Source organism: Lithohypha guttulata (assembly GCF_036872675.1).
Source record: "Lithohypha guttulata strain CCFEE 5908 chromosome Unknown scaffold_3, whole genome shotgun sequence".
NCBI lineage: Eukaryota > Fungi > Ascomycota > Eurotiomycetes > Chaetothyriales > Trichomeriaceae > Lithohypha > Lithohypha guttulata.
In genome coordinates this window covers 1,070,822-1,086,429 of record NW_027042752.1, presented here as the reverse complement: position 1 = coordinate 1,086,429, position 15,608 = coordinate 1,070,822, and the positions used below count along the sequence as shown (strand labels likewise).

Below are 15,608 nucleotides of genomic sequence, written 5' to 3'. Positions count from 1 at the left end.
TGGCTTCTTGTCCAGAGACTGCTCGTCTGGACTGGTACTGCTGTCAGCCCATTCATGTACTGACCATGGTATACCTGGTGTGAATTGATCATCGGGTGTCAGTATCGTGATATCGCTAGTCATAACGTGAAATTGAAGCGGAAAAGAGTGTTAATCAATTGCAAGCATGGTCGCGCTTGTAAAGAGGTCATGTCAAACCTTCATCTGGCGAGCACAGCCGAGCACACGTGCTTGAGGCCCAAAATGATCAGGACAGGACGTTACTATATTCGGCGCGAAGCAGCTACTGTGAACTCCGATGATCAGTGCGCCCTGTGTCGAGAAGCAAGTCAACCACGTTGGTGGCGTTCAGTGGATTGGAGCTGCAGCTGCAGGAGCAACGTTGGTCTCCAGGCTGCCGTCAAACATGGCATGGGGAGTGGCTCTGGGCCTTGGAGCTTCCATGCTTCCCTGTATGTAGGCGAGATGGATGATAAAGACTCACCAAAGTACAACGGGAGTAACACTCACCTTCTCCCGGTTGAGCAATCGGCGATTTCTGCATCCGAAGCTTAGTAGTCAAGGAATAGTGGAAATGAGTCATGGTCGGGCACATTCTCGTGGTTTAGTGGTAGATGAGCAACAGCTCGGTCAGATCATATGAGCAGGGAAGTCTGAATATCTCTCGTAGCACACCAGATGCTGCAAACTTGAAATATAGAGGCGTGATTGCTGTAAACGGCAGGCGTAGGTGTGGTCGCTCCTCCGCAGACCCCCATCTTCCGGGCTCCACTTCGTGATATTCGCGTTTCCTCCCAAAACTTCCCTGATGCGTCAGATTCGCACCCTGCAGCTAGGCAGCCATGATTGCCTTGCACTAGCCAGGTATACAGCAGATCACTGATATTCGCATGTGGTAATGCTTGTCCATCATGGCTGACTTCCCAGAAACCACGTCCAAGTTAAGTGCGCCCTCGAAGAAGTCACAGTTTGAACGGCAGAAAGCAGAAGCAGAGGCGAAGAAGGCCAGGGAGAAGGCTGAGACTGCAGCTGTGCTTGCAGAGTTTGAAAAGAGCTTTGACGATGAGGATGAGCCGTCTGTCTTCCAGAGCGCGTCTCGAGGACCTCCTGCGCCAGGAAAGAGGCACTTCTCTGGCATTGGTTTGAAGAGTGGTCCTGGTACACTCGGCAAGGCCGGACCTGGTTCACTGGGGCCAACATACAACAAAAAACGTCCTTTCGATGATCATGCGGAACGACGGGACAGAGGAGGATATCGTCCAGAGCGCAGAGACAGTCGGAACCATGAAGAGCAGGAAGAAGAGAAGGCTGCTAAACCTACACTACACTTGTCTTCTATGCCACCAACCATTTCTGCTGCCTTCATCAAAGGACTCTTCGCCCACACCCCGTTGAACGTGGAGAATGTCCGTATCCTACCTGCTGTTGCGCCCTCCGGTCCTGCTATGGAACGGAAATCGTGCTCAGCAATAGTCACCCTAGCCACTGAGACAGCTGCCACAGATATAGATACCGCTGTCTCTCATCTGCAAAACAAGTATCTAGGATTTGGCTTCAAGTTGTCCATATCCAGGCACTTATCGTCCGCCGCTCTGGGCAATACTGCTATTTCCTCTACCAACGTCAACGCACTGCCGTTCGGAGCCCGACCCATCCCTCAGCACACCTCCCTGTCTCGAGCCCCTCCGCCGAATCAACGTTTCGCTCCCCCACAATTCTACACATCGTCTGTTCCTTACACTAGAGGCCCTCCCACACAGGTCACCGTTCAGTCGCCGTCGAACTTGAAGCAACTGAAGCTGATTCACAAAACTCTTGAGGCCCTTCTCACTTACGGACCGGAATTTGAAGCCCTCTTAATGTCAAGATCGGAGATTCAAAGAGACGAGAGGTGGGCATGGCTCTGGGACTCCAGCTCTGTGGGTGGAGTCTACTACAGATGGCGACTGTGGGAGATACTCACCAACGCCACGAAAAGACGCCACAACCGTAGTCAAGGACAGGAGACTTTATTTGAGGGACAGTCAGTATGGCAGCCTCCCGAAGAGTCGTTGAGATTCGAATACGCTACTCAGCTGGAGGAATTTGTCAGCGATGAGGACTATAATTCTTCTGACGAAGAGGACAACGACGATGGCGCAGGTGGCAGTTTGGTAAGGCGTTATAACGACCATAATGTCCCTGCCCTCAATGCAGAAGAAGTGAACGATGGTGTAGGCTATCTGGATCCCTTAGCCAAAGCAAAGCTCGTCCATCTTTTGTCGCGCCTGCCCAGCACAAACACAAAGCTTCGACGAGGCGACGTTGCACGCATTACCGCCTTTGCTATTGAGCATGCAGGTGCTGGTGGGGAGGAAGTTGCTGTCCTCATCACCCGAAATATACTCCGACCCTTCTCCAAGCCTGAAGGTGAAGACACTACATCTGCAAGTATGGTTGGCCTGTACGTCGTCTCGGACATACTTTCGAGCTCTGCAAACGCTGGTGTCCGTCATGCCTGGCGATATCGCACTCTATTCGAGCACGCTCTGCGACAACAGAAGGTCTTCAATAAGCTGGGTCGTGCTGAGAAGGATTACAAGTGGGGCAAGCTGAAAGGCGAAAAGTGGAAGAGGAGCGTGCAGAATCTGTTGACTTTGTGGGAGGGTTGGAGCGTCTTTCCACAAGCTACTCAGGGGCATTTCACAACTATTTTTAACGACCCGCCATTGACCGAGGAAGAAAAGAGAGCTGCTGAAGAAGCTGATACACAAAAGAGCACACCAGAAGATAATGCTAGAGCCAAGACAACAAGCCGATGGAGGACTGTCGATGAAGAAGCTGGGCCCGATGTCAAAATGGACGATGTCGATGGTGTGCCTATGCCAAACGATGAAGATATGTCAGCGAGTGATCTAGAGAACATTGACGGTGTCCCTATGGTTGACAGCAGCGATGAGGAAAGCGATCCTACTACTCAAAGGGTGTCCCAAATACCGGAGACAGCTCAAAGTGATCCTCCTGATCGCGAAATCAAGAGTGGGCCCAAGACCACCAACGAGTCTCCTACGATCACAATGCCGGGGCCGCGCAAACAAAGACCCAGAGCTGCAGACATGTTTGCAGATGATTCCGACTAACTTCGGCACATGACCTGCGAACAACTTCCTTGGTAGAACCACATGAGAGCATACTAAACCATCTGTGCAACTCAGATTGTGTGGCTTTTGTTGCTGTTCCGTTATTGTCTTGCATTCAATCACAATCTGGATCTTTGAAAGTGTTCAATGACTGACAAGAAGTAGGAAATCGCTACGAGTACACATTCTGACCATTTCGACTCATAGGCGGTACGCCCTTCGCGGAGATCGTTACTCTCAAGCTGATTGCCCTGGACGTGTCCTACTTGCAATCTCACCAAGCTGCGGCTTATCGTTTGATGGATCCTTGTCCTGTATGATTTGTGCTTGTGACAGGCTCCGTCTGTTGCCTACAATCGATGGTGCGACGTTTCAGTGACTCGTTGGTGCACGCATGCATGAACAATCTGAAATCAGGCACTGTAAGTAACGAAATGCGTGTCGTTGAAGATCGGTTGAAACCAAGCGAAAGCAATGCATGATGTTTGAGGCGCTGAACGCAAAAGCTGGTGGCTGCACTATCATTGACCGAAGTACTAGGTTAGCGTGGTAAGTTCGGGTTTCTTGATTAGCCCGCAGAACCCTTGTTGTGCACAAACATTATGAGTCCGTCTCGTCCATCTGACCAGTGCCAAGGTGACCTTGCGCAACAATGACTCGGCCTCTTTAGCAATTCTCGAGTCTCACGATCCTGACCAGGTCATCTCAAGGAAATCAGTCATGCCTGAAGCGAAACGACCAGTAACTCGAACACCCAGAACACGGACAGAGGAGCAGTCCCGCACAGTGCCTGTGTCTCTTCGTTACTTGACCAGAATGTGAGATGTCTGTGGCTTCATGAAACTCCTAAGATCTCATCAATATGTGTTTACTCGCCCACATTACAACCACTGAACTGCTGGACAGTCTGCAGTGCAGCCATGACCGCGGACTTGTCTTTTCCATCGAACATTACACTCATCAATGCGACTCCCTTTACATGGCAGAAGACACTGAATGAATCTTCGCATATGGTACGATGAAACGAGGTATTTCCAGATCAGATAAGTCCAGGTACGGATTGAAGACGATACACATTATTCGGTATTTGCTGAACTCTAAACAGGTGATGTTCACTCAATACCACTTCAATTTACCACAACGGGTACAGAAAGCGTTGGCGATGGTATGATCATGTACAGCTATGATGGCAGTTCACAAGAGACTCTTGTTATCTCTATTGTCGCCTCAGCTCAACATTCGAGCAACCCTATCTCGATTACATTCCCTCAACGCAGAGGTCTCAGTAATAATAATGATCCTCCCGACAGTGCAGTCTCTACCGACATGGACCTGTCTTAAACCCCCAATGTCACTAGTGGCACTCCCTTCATCATTGCGAGTACCAGCAATACACAAGATGACGTCCCCTCCCTACTGCCTCCCAACCCGCCTACAGACTGGATGCACGCAAATCTTCCACTTCTCGGCTGTCAGCCACTTCGCCATATTTGCATACCAGGCAGTCACGATGCAGGGATGTCAATTTTGACCCACAGCACGTTCCTTTCTATCCCCGAAAACACTCTTACCCAATGGACCGACATAACAGGTCAACTTAAAGCAGGAGTTCGATATTTCGATATCCGTCCCGTCATCTCATCAAGCAAATTCTTCCAGGGCCATTACTCAAAGATTGGCTCGAACTGGATTGGTGGTGATGGGCAGGACCTAGCAAGCATGATCGAGCAAGTCAACACGTTCCTGAGCACTTACAACGAACTTGTCATTCTAGACCTATCGCACATGCATAATACAGACGAAGATTGGCGTAATCTAAATCCTGAGGAGTTCGCTCGTCTTCTTACACAGCTCGAAGACCTGCAGCATCGCTATTCTGGCCCTACAGGACCTGACAGCGACCTTGCCGGCCTCCCGCTGCACACCTTCATCGCCAACAGCCCTTGCGTGCTAGTTATCATTTCCGACTCCCCTCTCGTACTACCCTCCTCCCCACCATCAGGCATCTTCCCCTCCACCGCCCTAAACATCTACAACTCCTACACAAACACCCCCATCGCACCACTCATGGCCGCCGATCAGATCAACAAAATGCTCACGCGCCGAACATCACGCGACAGTGGCATGTTCCTCCTTTCATGGACTCTGACCACACCGCTCGATATTCGTGAGCTCGCGAAAGAGGCTCATAGTATCCTGTTTCAGCCTGGAGATACTGGGTTGTGGAGCACGATATACAGGAACCGGCAGAAGGGAGCATATCCGAATATCATCATGGTTGATGGGTTGGGAAGTACGCATTCGAGGGATGCGTTGTTGGGTGGGAAGGTGTTGACGGGGTTCTGTATAGCGGTGAATTCGGTAGTTTTGGAGGGACTTGGGTGTCTTGCTTGATAAAGCCTTTCAGAGATGCTGGTTTCCTGAGCGTAAGAACACTTCGTTGTAGACGCTTTGAAGCTGGTCTGTACCAAAACGCCGCGTTAGACATCTCGAAAAATAGAGCCAAGCACGACCAGTCTGGCCAGAAGTGCTTCAAATTCTACAACGATACGTAAAGATATTCATTGACTGCTGATCCAAGCACTTTTGACCGATGGTAGCCTCTATCCTACAAACGCTAACCCTCACTTGAAGAACTTCTTCGCCTTGTTGAAATACCCCTGATATTGCTGCGGTATCCTCTTCTCAATCTCCGCCGTATACTTGTCCAACCCACCTTGACGACCCGCCGAGCCATGTCCCTGTTGAACGGGAACTTGACTCTGATTCTGCCCATGTTGACCCGGATACTGGTTACTACTTTGACCATGATGACCGTGTGCATGCTGCCCACCAACCTGACCCGGCATCATCCCACCCTGCACAGGTCCACAGACAGTATAAGCACAACACATCGTCGCGGACTGATCCGTGAAGCAATTCGGTTGAAGACATAACACTCTGCCCTTACGGTTTGCCCAGCCTTCGTCTTCGCGCTCGGTTCCATGGTAAATACAGAAGACGGCGCCGTCGTTATATGGTGATGGGACGAATGATGCATGACCTGGACCGAAGGGGCCACCTGCCGCCTTGTCACTAACAAGGAGGGGGTGTTGGCGTTTCCGCCACAGAGCAGGGTTACAGCAGTCGTCCTGTGGGCCGCCGGTGTACTGCACGACCGCGAGTTTATACTCGCTCGTCCAGCTTCCGTGGGCGCTGTAGACTATCCCTCGCCAGCCAGGGGATTGTGCTGTGGGCGCAATATCGACCCAGGAGGGCCCTTCGTTGACGCCGCGACGGCCGTTTTCGGGTCGTTCCCAGGGGAGTTCGGCGCGAGAAATGCATTGGAGAGATTGTGGGTGAGCTTCAAGTGGGGAGCGGAGGTTTGCGATGAAGAGGTCTTGTTGGGTGTCGCTGTGATCGCCGAGGGGCCAGCCGGAGTAGACGATGTACCATCTTCGCTGGTCGTCGGGGTAGCCGCCTCGACCATCTGGACTGTGAGACGACAAACCTGGGTCAGGGGAGAAGACGGTCGCGTCAATGGACCATTGATCGTGTGGCAGGCCTTTTAGGGGTCCTTCGAAGTGCCAGGCCGCACGGTCCAGAGGGTCAGAGGGATTACTGCTGCGGAGGACGATGGTGCGGTGGGAGGGGTTGCCTTGGCCTGGTTGAGCGGCTGCTGCGTAGATGTACCATGTGCCGAAGAGGAAGTGTAGTTCAGGAGCCCAGATGTCGGCGGACCATGGGCTACCTCCAGGAGGTTGCCAGATTGTGCTTTTGCGGATGGAGGGGTTGCGGTCGTGGAAGGACTCTATGGATGAGGAAGACCATATTTCGATGCGGTTGCCGAGAGTGAAGGTTAAGTAGAAGAGGTCGCGCTGGAAAGGTGAAGCTATGATCCATGGGTCGGGAGTGTCGTGGTCTGCTATGGGGCGGTTAGACATGGTGTTTGGCCTTGAGCTATCAGGTTATGGTCGGAGAATGGTATAGTATTTAGGCGAGCTAGTGTGATAAATTATTGGGCGTTACCACAACAATTGCAGATGCCTGTGTCAGTAGGTCAGCTCATGATAGAGGTGTTGGGTAACTTTAGAATTGCTTCGATAAGGTATACATCTTGGCTAGCTATCGTTCGTCATGATACTGCAAGCCAGCAAGTTTGAGCCATCACGATTCAACCATGACGCGTCCTCTTGGCAAGCTCAAAACCAATACCTGCACGATGAGGTCCATAACAGATTTGACGATAGTGATGTGGAAACAGTGTATGCGACGTCTTCGACTGGCGCTGCGACCAAGCTCAGGAGCATGAGGACTCAACCCTACCAGCTTACAGTTGCTTGTTGGAATGTGAAGGAGAACGATTCATCAAGAGCTTCAGTCGCGCACGCGTGCTGTTCAAGTTAGTGTGTGGTAGCGTGCCTATTACTCCATTAAATGAAAGTGACTGCAACTCGGACTGCACATGGATCGCTCGTCGTCTGGACATTGATGCTACCTTCTTACAGAAGGCATTGAAGCAATATCATCTCCATCTATTCAAACACCAGATCTATACGACGTTACCTAACCTTGACCTCGAATCGACGAAGGTCTTGCTGTAAAATGTTACTTCAAAGCTGGCTAATCGTTCAAACAATAGGCACTTATCGCCGGACGCCGCTCATGCTGTGATTCGTGGTGTTCTGTGCACCTCACAGATATCAATACTGCATGATCTTGACATCATCGGCAAAATGGACTTCTGGTGAGTGAGAGTCTCGAAGGCTCGACGGCCTGACATAATGTACCCTCTGAAAACACTCCAAGCAATTCGAGGGATCCGAACATGTACAGGCCTTGAGCGTTTCCGGCACATCTGTAGCTTTGTGTTTGTCTTTAGCTGAGCCCTCCTAATTGCTCGATTTCTCTTGAGCAGTTTCTTTGGCTTGCTGGGACTTGTCCTGAGCGGTTTCCTTAGCTTGCTGGGACTTCTCCTGAGCAGTGCCCTTAGCCTGCTGAGTCTTCTCCTGAGCAGTGCCCTTAGCCTGCTGGAACTTCTCCTGAGCAACGCCCATGGCCTGCTGTGCAACGTCCTGAGCCTCTTCCTTCCTCTTCTGAAGCAAGGTAGCAAAGTAGGACAGCCAGTCGCTGGTAATGACGAAGCTGCCGCTCACAAGAGCCTTGCTACCAGCAACGACGCCATCTCCGCCACACTTCTTGTACTCGTTGTTGTAGGTGTCATAAACATAGCTCACCTGCTCATGAGCAACCTTCCTTGGCCAATTGACGTAGTCAATGACTGTGCTTTTGACCTCCTCAGTCTCTTTCTGAAGGATTGGGACACGCTCGTCGATTTTGGTCAACAAGCTGTCACCAAGCTCATCGACTTTGGCAGCGTATGGCTTGATGTATGAAGCAGGCTTCTCGAGGTACGGGAAAGTTGGCTTTACGAAGTTGGCATATGTGAAATTTGTGATATCAATCGACTTTTGGCCATAAGGATTATTCTGGAAGGCCTGGATCGAGTCCGAAACCATAGGGTAGCCAGTGGCATGCTGCATGAGTGAGTTAGGGCTGCTGATAGGTGTGAAACGGGACAGACTTACATCGAGGAAAGCAGAGTGAGGCATGTCTCCGTTCACAGTTGGTTCGCCCATCTTGCAGCTTTGTATGTGGAACTTTTAATGAGTGGGATGAATGAATGAACAACGTGAATTCAAAGTAGTCAAGAGTGACAGAAGCTCAGATGGTGTGAAGAGTCGGTCGAGGAAGTCGAGGAGTACTAGTAGTATGCGACTTTGAGGACAATCAAGAAGAAAAGCAGGGAAGTGCTGCCACATCTTGTTGAGAAAGATTGTATGAGGAAGGCGCGATTGCGTTCTGGCATGTGCTTCTCCCGTCTCAGCGCAGCAGGAGTCGCCTCGAACAATCACATGTGAATTTCTCCCGCGACTTGAGAAACGATGCACATGCTCTGCGTCATCCTTGCGAGTTTATTTAACCTTGTGTTCCTTAGACAGGCTCCGCTGGCCTCAACCTTTGCCACAATGCCACGGCAAAACAGCTGTACCTGAGTTCAGACCAATTCAATGGCGTCTAAAAAGATTGGACGGGATTGCAGCCCTGAGTGCCGCGGAAAGGCAAAACGAAACTTCTTTTTCGCGTCGCAGACTGAAGAATTCGTCAAAAGTCCGATGTATCGAGAAAGCCTTTCACATGCCATGAACGTCGCTTCCTCACCAACACGAGCTTTTCCATCACTGACGGCCGATCCTGCAAGTCCAGTCTGCACCCCAGGAAGGGACCGCTTGAGCTCTCCAGGGTCGGTCGAGCAACGTTGCTACCTTGTAATCCCGTCCTTGCAAGCTGTGATAACGCGTGTCTGCCGTTGGAGGATCCACCATCCAGCCTTATCTCTCCAATCTACCAAGTGAAGACCTGTGTGGCCGTCAACACATGCATGTGCATGCTTCTTACGATCCTGACGACTGCAATCTCTTACGCGCGGTTTAACAGAGCGTGGGGTATGTATTTCCGCGTTGGTAAGCAAGCGTTGTGCTTCATTCCGCTATGGTAATGTCCCTATTAACTAGTCTCTATCTCGTGCATTGAGCCTGGTCTTCATGCAAACAGCCCTCGTCATCTAGCAGGAGTGGTCGTACACCGTCTTGGGAGAATTCGTCCCAAGCTGAAACAGCTACGCTTGGCTATCCTGAAACTCCATTGCATATAAACCTCATGCCTGCTATCCCCCATACCACGCTATGCATGAACCTTTTACGCCAAGCCTGATGCGCCTGCAGCCTCTTTCCCGTAACAAATGACTAGGACGAAAAACGTCCAATGCCGCTTCCTTCACCTCTCCTAAGCGAGGCAAAGGCAGGCGGTACAGCCCAGCCGTGAGCCCGACAAGCTCTTTCGTACGCGGCTATAGCCTCGCCAACTCCATAAACTCCACCATCACCTCCAGCCCGCCAATGACCGTGACTTCCAGGTAACCGCGCTGGTCGTTCTCGATCACTTATAGCTAGCTTGATCTGCAACAGCACACTCCCAATTGTACTTACAGCCGACCACCCATTGTTGGTAAGTAGCTCCATACATATCGCACCTCCTTCCGTGACATGACCTCCGCCCCCTTGATTGAAAGGAAGGAACCGAGGCTTGACCACTCGAACAAACGGCGGTGCGAAGGGGTATTGGTTTGTGAATTGCATCTCGAGTACCACTGAGGTGATACCTGCTTCCTTCATGTCCCGACTTAAAGGAATCTCCGAATCGAATGAGTGTAGTTCGACGATCCACTGGTAAAGGTTATCAACCTGTTCAGGGTCCATATACCAACCCAGCTCATGTGCTGGTGTTGTCTTCTGTGTCTTCATCAGTGCGTTAAACGCTTTGAGGAGTGCACTGCTTGCTGCCAGTGATGCATCATCGGGAGCTGGAAGTCTTTTCACGTTCGACATGTCCAGCCTGCCAGGAAAGAAATCGGTTCTGGTGTCGTCGAGCAAACAGCCTTCGACCAGCTGCAACTTGGTAGATGATTCATCTTGACGAAGCTTCTTCTTGGGTGACCGAATTAGATCTTCATGGTCGGAGATATCCATCTCTGTATCAGAGTCTAGTGACATGGGTTTTCGACCAGAGTGCGACTCGTCATCAAGCAGATAATCGCGGTCTTCATTGAGAGTGGCCACACTTTGGACATCGTCGTTCATGATCTCGATTGGGTTCTCGATCCGTCCACTCCCCAGGGACTTTCGCTTCTTCGAATCTTTCTGGAGAATTTCTTTAGGCCGTCTTGACCTAGCAACAGCAGTAATGGGGATCTGTACAGCTTCTTGACTCATACCCATGGCTGTATGTGCCGGGTCTTGAGCAATCGTTTCCATATCTGCCTGCTCCCCTTTTGTATGTGTGACGTTGGTCTTGACCACTAGATAGCGAGTCTGTATCCAGTCGATCTCGCCAACAACATAATGGGGGCTCCTGCTCACATACGAGTCAGGCTTGTTTACTACCTCGTTCAAGGACATCGCCCCAGATACCTTCAACTCACTGTTTGGCCATCCATTTCGTGAACCAGCTAAGCTGTAATGTCCACTCATGTAGCTCAAACTGGTTTGTGCATGATTGCTCATGTAGACGCCGTTCCCATAAGCTCTACCGTGTGCGGTGTCTTTGAAGTGAAGGCCTTCGCGTATGATGGAGTGCCAGTTGTGGAGAGGGCTCCCATGCCAAGCGAAAATGGTTGGATACTGCTTTCCAGCAGTCTGCTTCTTCACGCAATCGATGAATCGCTGCTCCTTGTCGGGAGCGCCTTGAGCAAACCGGAACTGCATGTATTCGTCCATGCCAGAGATTCTGTCTTCGTTGGGCATAGTCTTTAGAGTGCCAGCATCTTCTACCACGCTATCGACCTGTACAATACACGATCGATTTGACGCAATGATCCATCGTAGCACATTCAGCGCAGAACTTGAGATACGATCTCGCCACTGTCGAAGACTTGACTCTTGCCCAACGTTGTGAGTCTTGAGATAACGAAGCATGTCCTTGACAGGAGGTATCGTGTCTAGAAGTGTCATGATCGCCTTGCATCTATCGTTGTCAGACAAATCGTCGAAGCTCGTGTCGAAGAGGTAGCAATCAACGTCGATCAACTTATTGGGGAGTATGTCAGATCGAGGTTTGTCGCCGTCAAAAACTTGCACCGGAGGTCCGAGTCTTACACTTGGTAGTAAGACATCCTCGATACGGTGATAAATGACTCCGCTGAAGTAGTTCGAGTTAGCCAGAGCAACGAAATCTCCTTTCCTCAATTGTTGACCCTTATCCAAATTTTTTGCTGGAAATAAGAGCTCAAGGTTGGCGCCATTGTAGGGTATAACGAACGCTAGCTTTGGCGGTGTTTGTGTTTGGGTAGCAGTCGATTGTGTCGAGCTCCGATAATTCGAGTAGCTAGGGTGTGGATCGTTTCTAGACGACGATCTTGGCAGGACCGGAACTCGTAGGTCTATGCCAACTGGAAAATCCTTCAATCGACCTGACATTGCCTGGACATAGCAGAAGCTGATGAGCAGATCCACCACGTAAGGCTGTGATAAGATCTCCCATTCAATACTGGGCCCAAAACCAAGACCCATATACTGATACAAACAAAGTGGGCTGGAGCAGACATAAGGTTTGAGCGCCTCGAACGTAGAGCCGGAATTGCAATGGCATACCAAGCAGAAGTCGGTACAGCGGACAAAATGCCGCAGCGCGAATTGCATTGTTACCAGCGGCAGCGAGCAGTTTTTGGTGAATCGAGTCCGTGACATACTGTCAGCCATGACAATCGCAGGCAAAGCTCTTTCGGTTTTGCTGTCGATCACTTTGTCGTATTTCGTAAGTTTTCCTATATCGATGGGCGCACCCTGTGTATCGTGAACAAGTTGCTCGGCGCCAGCCCACCCTAAGCAGTATATTTCTCTGAACTTCACAACTGCGGTGAAACGTGATTTGAACAGATCGTTCAACGGGCGACCGATGAACAAGGGCTGAAGGTCTGTTGTCGACCGCGGCGCACTCAGCTGCGAATCGTTGGTAGCATCTGCGGCTACTTCATTGAAAGTGTCGAAGGCACTCTTGCTGTTTGGCTTGTAACTGGAGCAAAGACCAAGCCTGATTTCTGTTGACCCTGACAGTGTGGACTGCTCTTTCAATATCTCGATATTCTGGTATCCAGCCTGAAATCGGATAAGGACGACGAAATACTGCTGTGGTTCCAGAGTCCACGCTTTCATGACGTCCTCGGAAATGCCTAGCTTCGCGACTCTGACCGACACGCAGACGATTCCTGACGTACTTAGATCTCCAATGACACCGACCTTGAAGCCTGCGTCCTTGGCTTCTCTCAAATCTGCTTTAATTTTCATGCGGTCTTCGGCAGGTAACTGGCTCATCTTGGTTCGTCCAACAGCGACAGGACCAGGTTTCTTCGGCTCGTCAAAGCCAAACATCTCATCCTCGTCTCCTTCCAGCCAAATATCTGCTTCGTCCTCTTCGACATCGTCATCACTGTCAGCCTCAGCATAACCCTCGTCTTCGAGATCACTACTGACATCAGGAAGGACTATTGGATTTGTAGATTGGCCACTAGTCACAGCTTGATGCAGTACAGTCGATAACTCTGACAGTGCTTGATGAATTGATCTGTTCTTGATCAAAGGGGTCAATATTTCGAAGGAGTCGGCGATTTGCGGGCTGATATCACCTTCTCCGGCAAAGATCATGTATTCGTTGTCCATAGGATAATCGTCGACATTCAAGGCAAGGAGACGGAGTCCTGCGTGTTGTGTGGTACCGTATTCAGCGTATGTATAGTTGAATCCGATCTCGCCATCGTCGATAGTTTCAATCCCGTAGATATGAGGAGGTGGATCTTGGGCAGCCTCGATGAGGTCCTGTCGAAATTGTTTTCGCCCCATGATGAGCGACAAGATCTAGGAGTAGGTAATGTAAATAGGTTAGAGAAATATGCTGAGCACAGGTTCTGCGTTGTGAGAGACTAGTGATTATCTTTCAAGAAGGTGGTTGCTATCTGGACAGTTCAAGGATTTTATCATCCGACAAATACCTTGGAAACGAAAGTTGCACGTTGTTAATGAAAAGCGAAAGACGAGGCTGAACCATGCGACGCGAGCGACAAACGGATCTCAGCTTATGGACGAAGTGGGTGACAGGGGAAGTGACAGTGCATCCGAAGAGAGCAGAGGCACGCGTTCGAGCAATAACATGGGACAAACCTGAAAGTGCGAATTTCCTTAGTGAGAAGACTCAATTGGTATAGGGAGCACCAAGCATATCTCAGAGTCAACAGAATGTGAGGTCGTCCCTGCCTTTGTGCGTGCAGGCAGAAGCTGCACTAGAGCCACACTCGTGTGTACTACTCAAAGAACCTGGTTCGGGCGAGCAGTTTAAATCGTGTCTACGCGAGTCAAGCCGTGCTTATCATGGTAAGTCAAGAACATGCCGCTTGTGTCGATGGTTTAGCCCGCAAAAATGGCCAATTCTCATTCATCACTCGACTCATAGTTTCAAAAATACAGCGCATTGTTAATGCTCTGATTCGAGGAAGTGTTCCACATGGATTCAAGGCGTGCCTAAGGTGTTTAATCACTGGTATGTTCAGAATAATGAATGTCCCGGGCTGGTCTTGTAATGGCTGAGCGACATCAGGTGAATCAGGCGAGATCCAATGCTTAACCACATGTTGCACGCCTAGCACAGCACTGACCACCCGAAATCAAAATACAACGTTCGTTTTCATATTTGACAACAGATGGAGAATTGACAAATTGGTGTCCCGAAGGCTTAACAGGAATAGACAACACTCAAGAACAGGACGACTCAAGTCGGTCACCGTGAAATGATGGAAGGGCTATTCGAAGCCGACTTCGACGCCATCGCATACCTCAATACTTCTCTGCCATCACTGAATCTCACTTCACAGAACCAAGCGGCCAAACAAAATCGGTCTGCCCAACTACAATCATCCTCAACAGATGTTCAGGCTCAATCATCAAAGTTCAATGCCTTCAATGCAAGGACATCAACTGAGCTTACCACTCTTGCGGAGGAGATCTTAAGGAGTGGGAGCAGATTGGCCTATGAGGTAGAGGTTCTGCGAAGTGACGCAAATAGCCTGTTCGATTTACTTTCAGAAACTCTGCGGCAGGACATCCAGCACTTTGTCCAAAACGAACGGGCGATTGAAACCGAAATTGGCACTGAAGCGGGCGTTATCAACCAAGGACTTCATGATCCCGAGTTTATGCAACAACTACGGCTCCTAGGTCACATCAAGGCACGGCTAGAACAGGTCATCAAAGTTTTCGACAATGCAATGAAATGGCCAATACCTCCCTCGGACGTGTCAATAGCATCGTCTTTGATCTCAGTCAGTGCACCGGAGCTTGGTGTTGTAAGTTCGGCCGAAGACGACAAAGCCCGACTTGCCATACGACAATATCGAGAAGAGATTAGCGATTTGTTAAACAATGAAGGAGGTGGAAGCCAAGGCATTGAGGCTGCACAGAAGAGGTTGGAAGACTTCCAAAACTTGGCATTAGTGTGGAGAGGCACAGCAGAGGAAAAGGCGCGCAACAGGGTAGTTGATGGATTTGCGAAAATTGTAGACGACCGTAAAAAGGCGCTGGGTTCACAGGGTAATCCTAGAAGACCACAGCTTGATTCTATGCGACAGAGCAGTCAACCTTCTCGTACTGGAACTCCTAGCATACCAGCAGGCGGATTGCTTGGTGGCTTACGGAAGTTGCGGGACGAAATTTATCTCGATTGAAACAGTCCGAGTACCATGTCATATGTCACGTCGTGCCTTGCTAGTTAGTGGTATGAATCCACCTCTGGTAGCATAAGGTCGACGTCCAGGATTGAGGCCTGTCGGAGGCCGTGAAGACCGTATAATGTCGTTGAGATTGCAAGACACTCGTGAACCTATTTCTCAGCCCATCCTGTCCGCTC

At 50.2% G+C, this 15,608-nt stretch overlaps 6 protein-coding genes across 6 annotated transcripts; 3 read left to right on the top strand and 3 right to left on the bottom strand.

Annotated features, from left to right (window-relative positions):
* Positions 1-911: 911 nt before the first annotated feature.
* On the top strand, positions 912-3,119 carry LTR64_004182 (uncharacterized protein; the record flags this gene model as incomplete). Its single annotated transcript, XM_064898529.1, has 1 exon — positions 912-3,119. The coding sequence occupies one exon, from the start codon at positions 912-914 to the stop codon at positions 3,117-3,119; it is 2,208 nt and encodes a 735-aa protein (XP_064754486.1).
* Positions 3,120-4,637: 1,518 nt separating this feature from the next.
* LTR64_004181 (uncharacterized protein) lies at positions 4,638-5,513 on the top strand (the record flags this gene model as incomplete). The annotated part of the gene is made up of 1 exon (XM_064898528.1): positions 4,638-5,513. One exon carries the CDS (start codon positions 4,638-4,640, stop codon positions 5,511-5,513), a length of 876 nt encoding a protein of 291 aa, XP_064754485.1.
* Positions 5,514-5,743: 230 nt separating this feature from the next.
* On the bottom strand, positions 5,744-7,042 carry LTR64_004180 (uncharacterized protein; the record flags this gene model as incomplete). The annotated part of the gene is made up of 1 exon (XM_064898527.1): positions 5,744-7,042. The coding sequence occupies one exon, from the start codon at positions 7,040-7,042 to the stop codon at positions 5,744-5,746; it is 1,299 nt and encodes a 432-aa protein (XP_064754484.1).
* A 948-nt stretch (positions 7,043-7,990) lies between these two features.
* Positions 7,991-8,737, bottom strand: LTR64_004179 (uncharacterized protein; the record flags this gene model as incomplete). The annotated part of the gene is made up of 2 exons (XM_064898526.1): positions 7,991-8,635; positions 8,687-8,737. 2 exons carry the CDS (start codon positions 8,735-8,737, stop codon positions 7,991-7,993), a joined length of 696 nt encoding a protein of 231 aa, XP_064754483.1.
* Positions 8,738-10,008: 1,271 nt separating this feature from the next.
* Positions 10,009-13,552, bottom strand: LTR64_004178 (uncharacterized protein; the record flags this gene model as incomplete). The annotated part of the gene is made up of 2 exons (XM_064898525.1): positions 10,009-10,083; positions 10,148-13,552. The coding sequence occupies 2 exons, from the start codon at positions 13,550-13,552 to the stop codon at positions 10,009-10,011; spliced, it is 3,480 nt and encodes a 1,159-aa protein (XP_064754482.1).
* Positions 13,553-14,285: 733 nt separating this feature from the next.
* LTR64_004177 (uncharacterized protein) lies at positions 14,286-15,426 on the top strand (the record flags this gene model as incomplete). The annotated part of the gene is made up of 2 exons (XM_064898524.1): positions 14,286-14,303; positions 14,452-15,426. 2 exons carry the CDS (start codon positions 14,286-14,288, stop codon positions 15,424-15,426), a joined length of 993 nt encoding a protein of 330 aa, XP_064754481.1.
* Between the last annotated feature and the right edge of the window lie 182 nt (positions 15,427-15,608).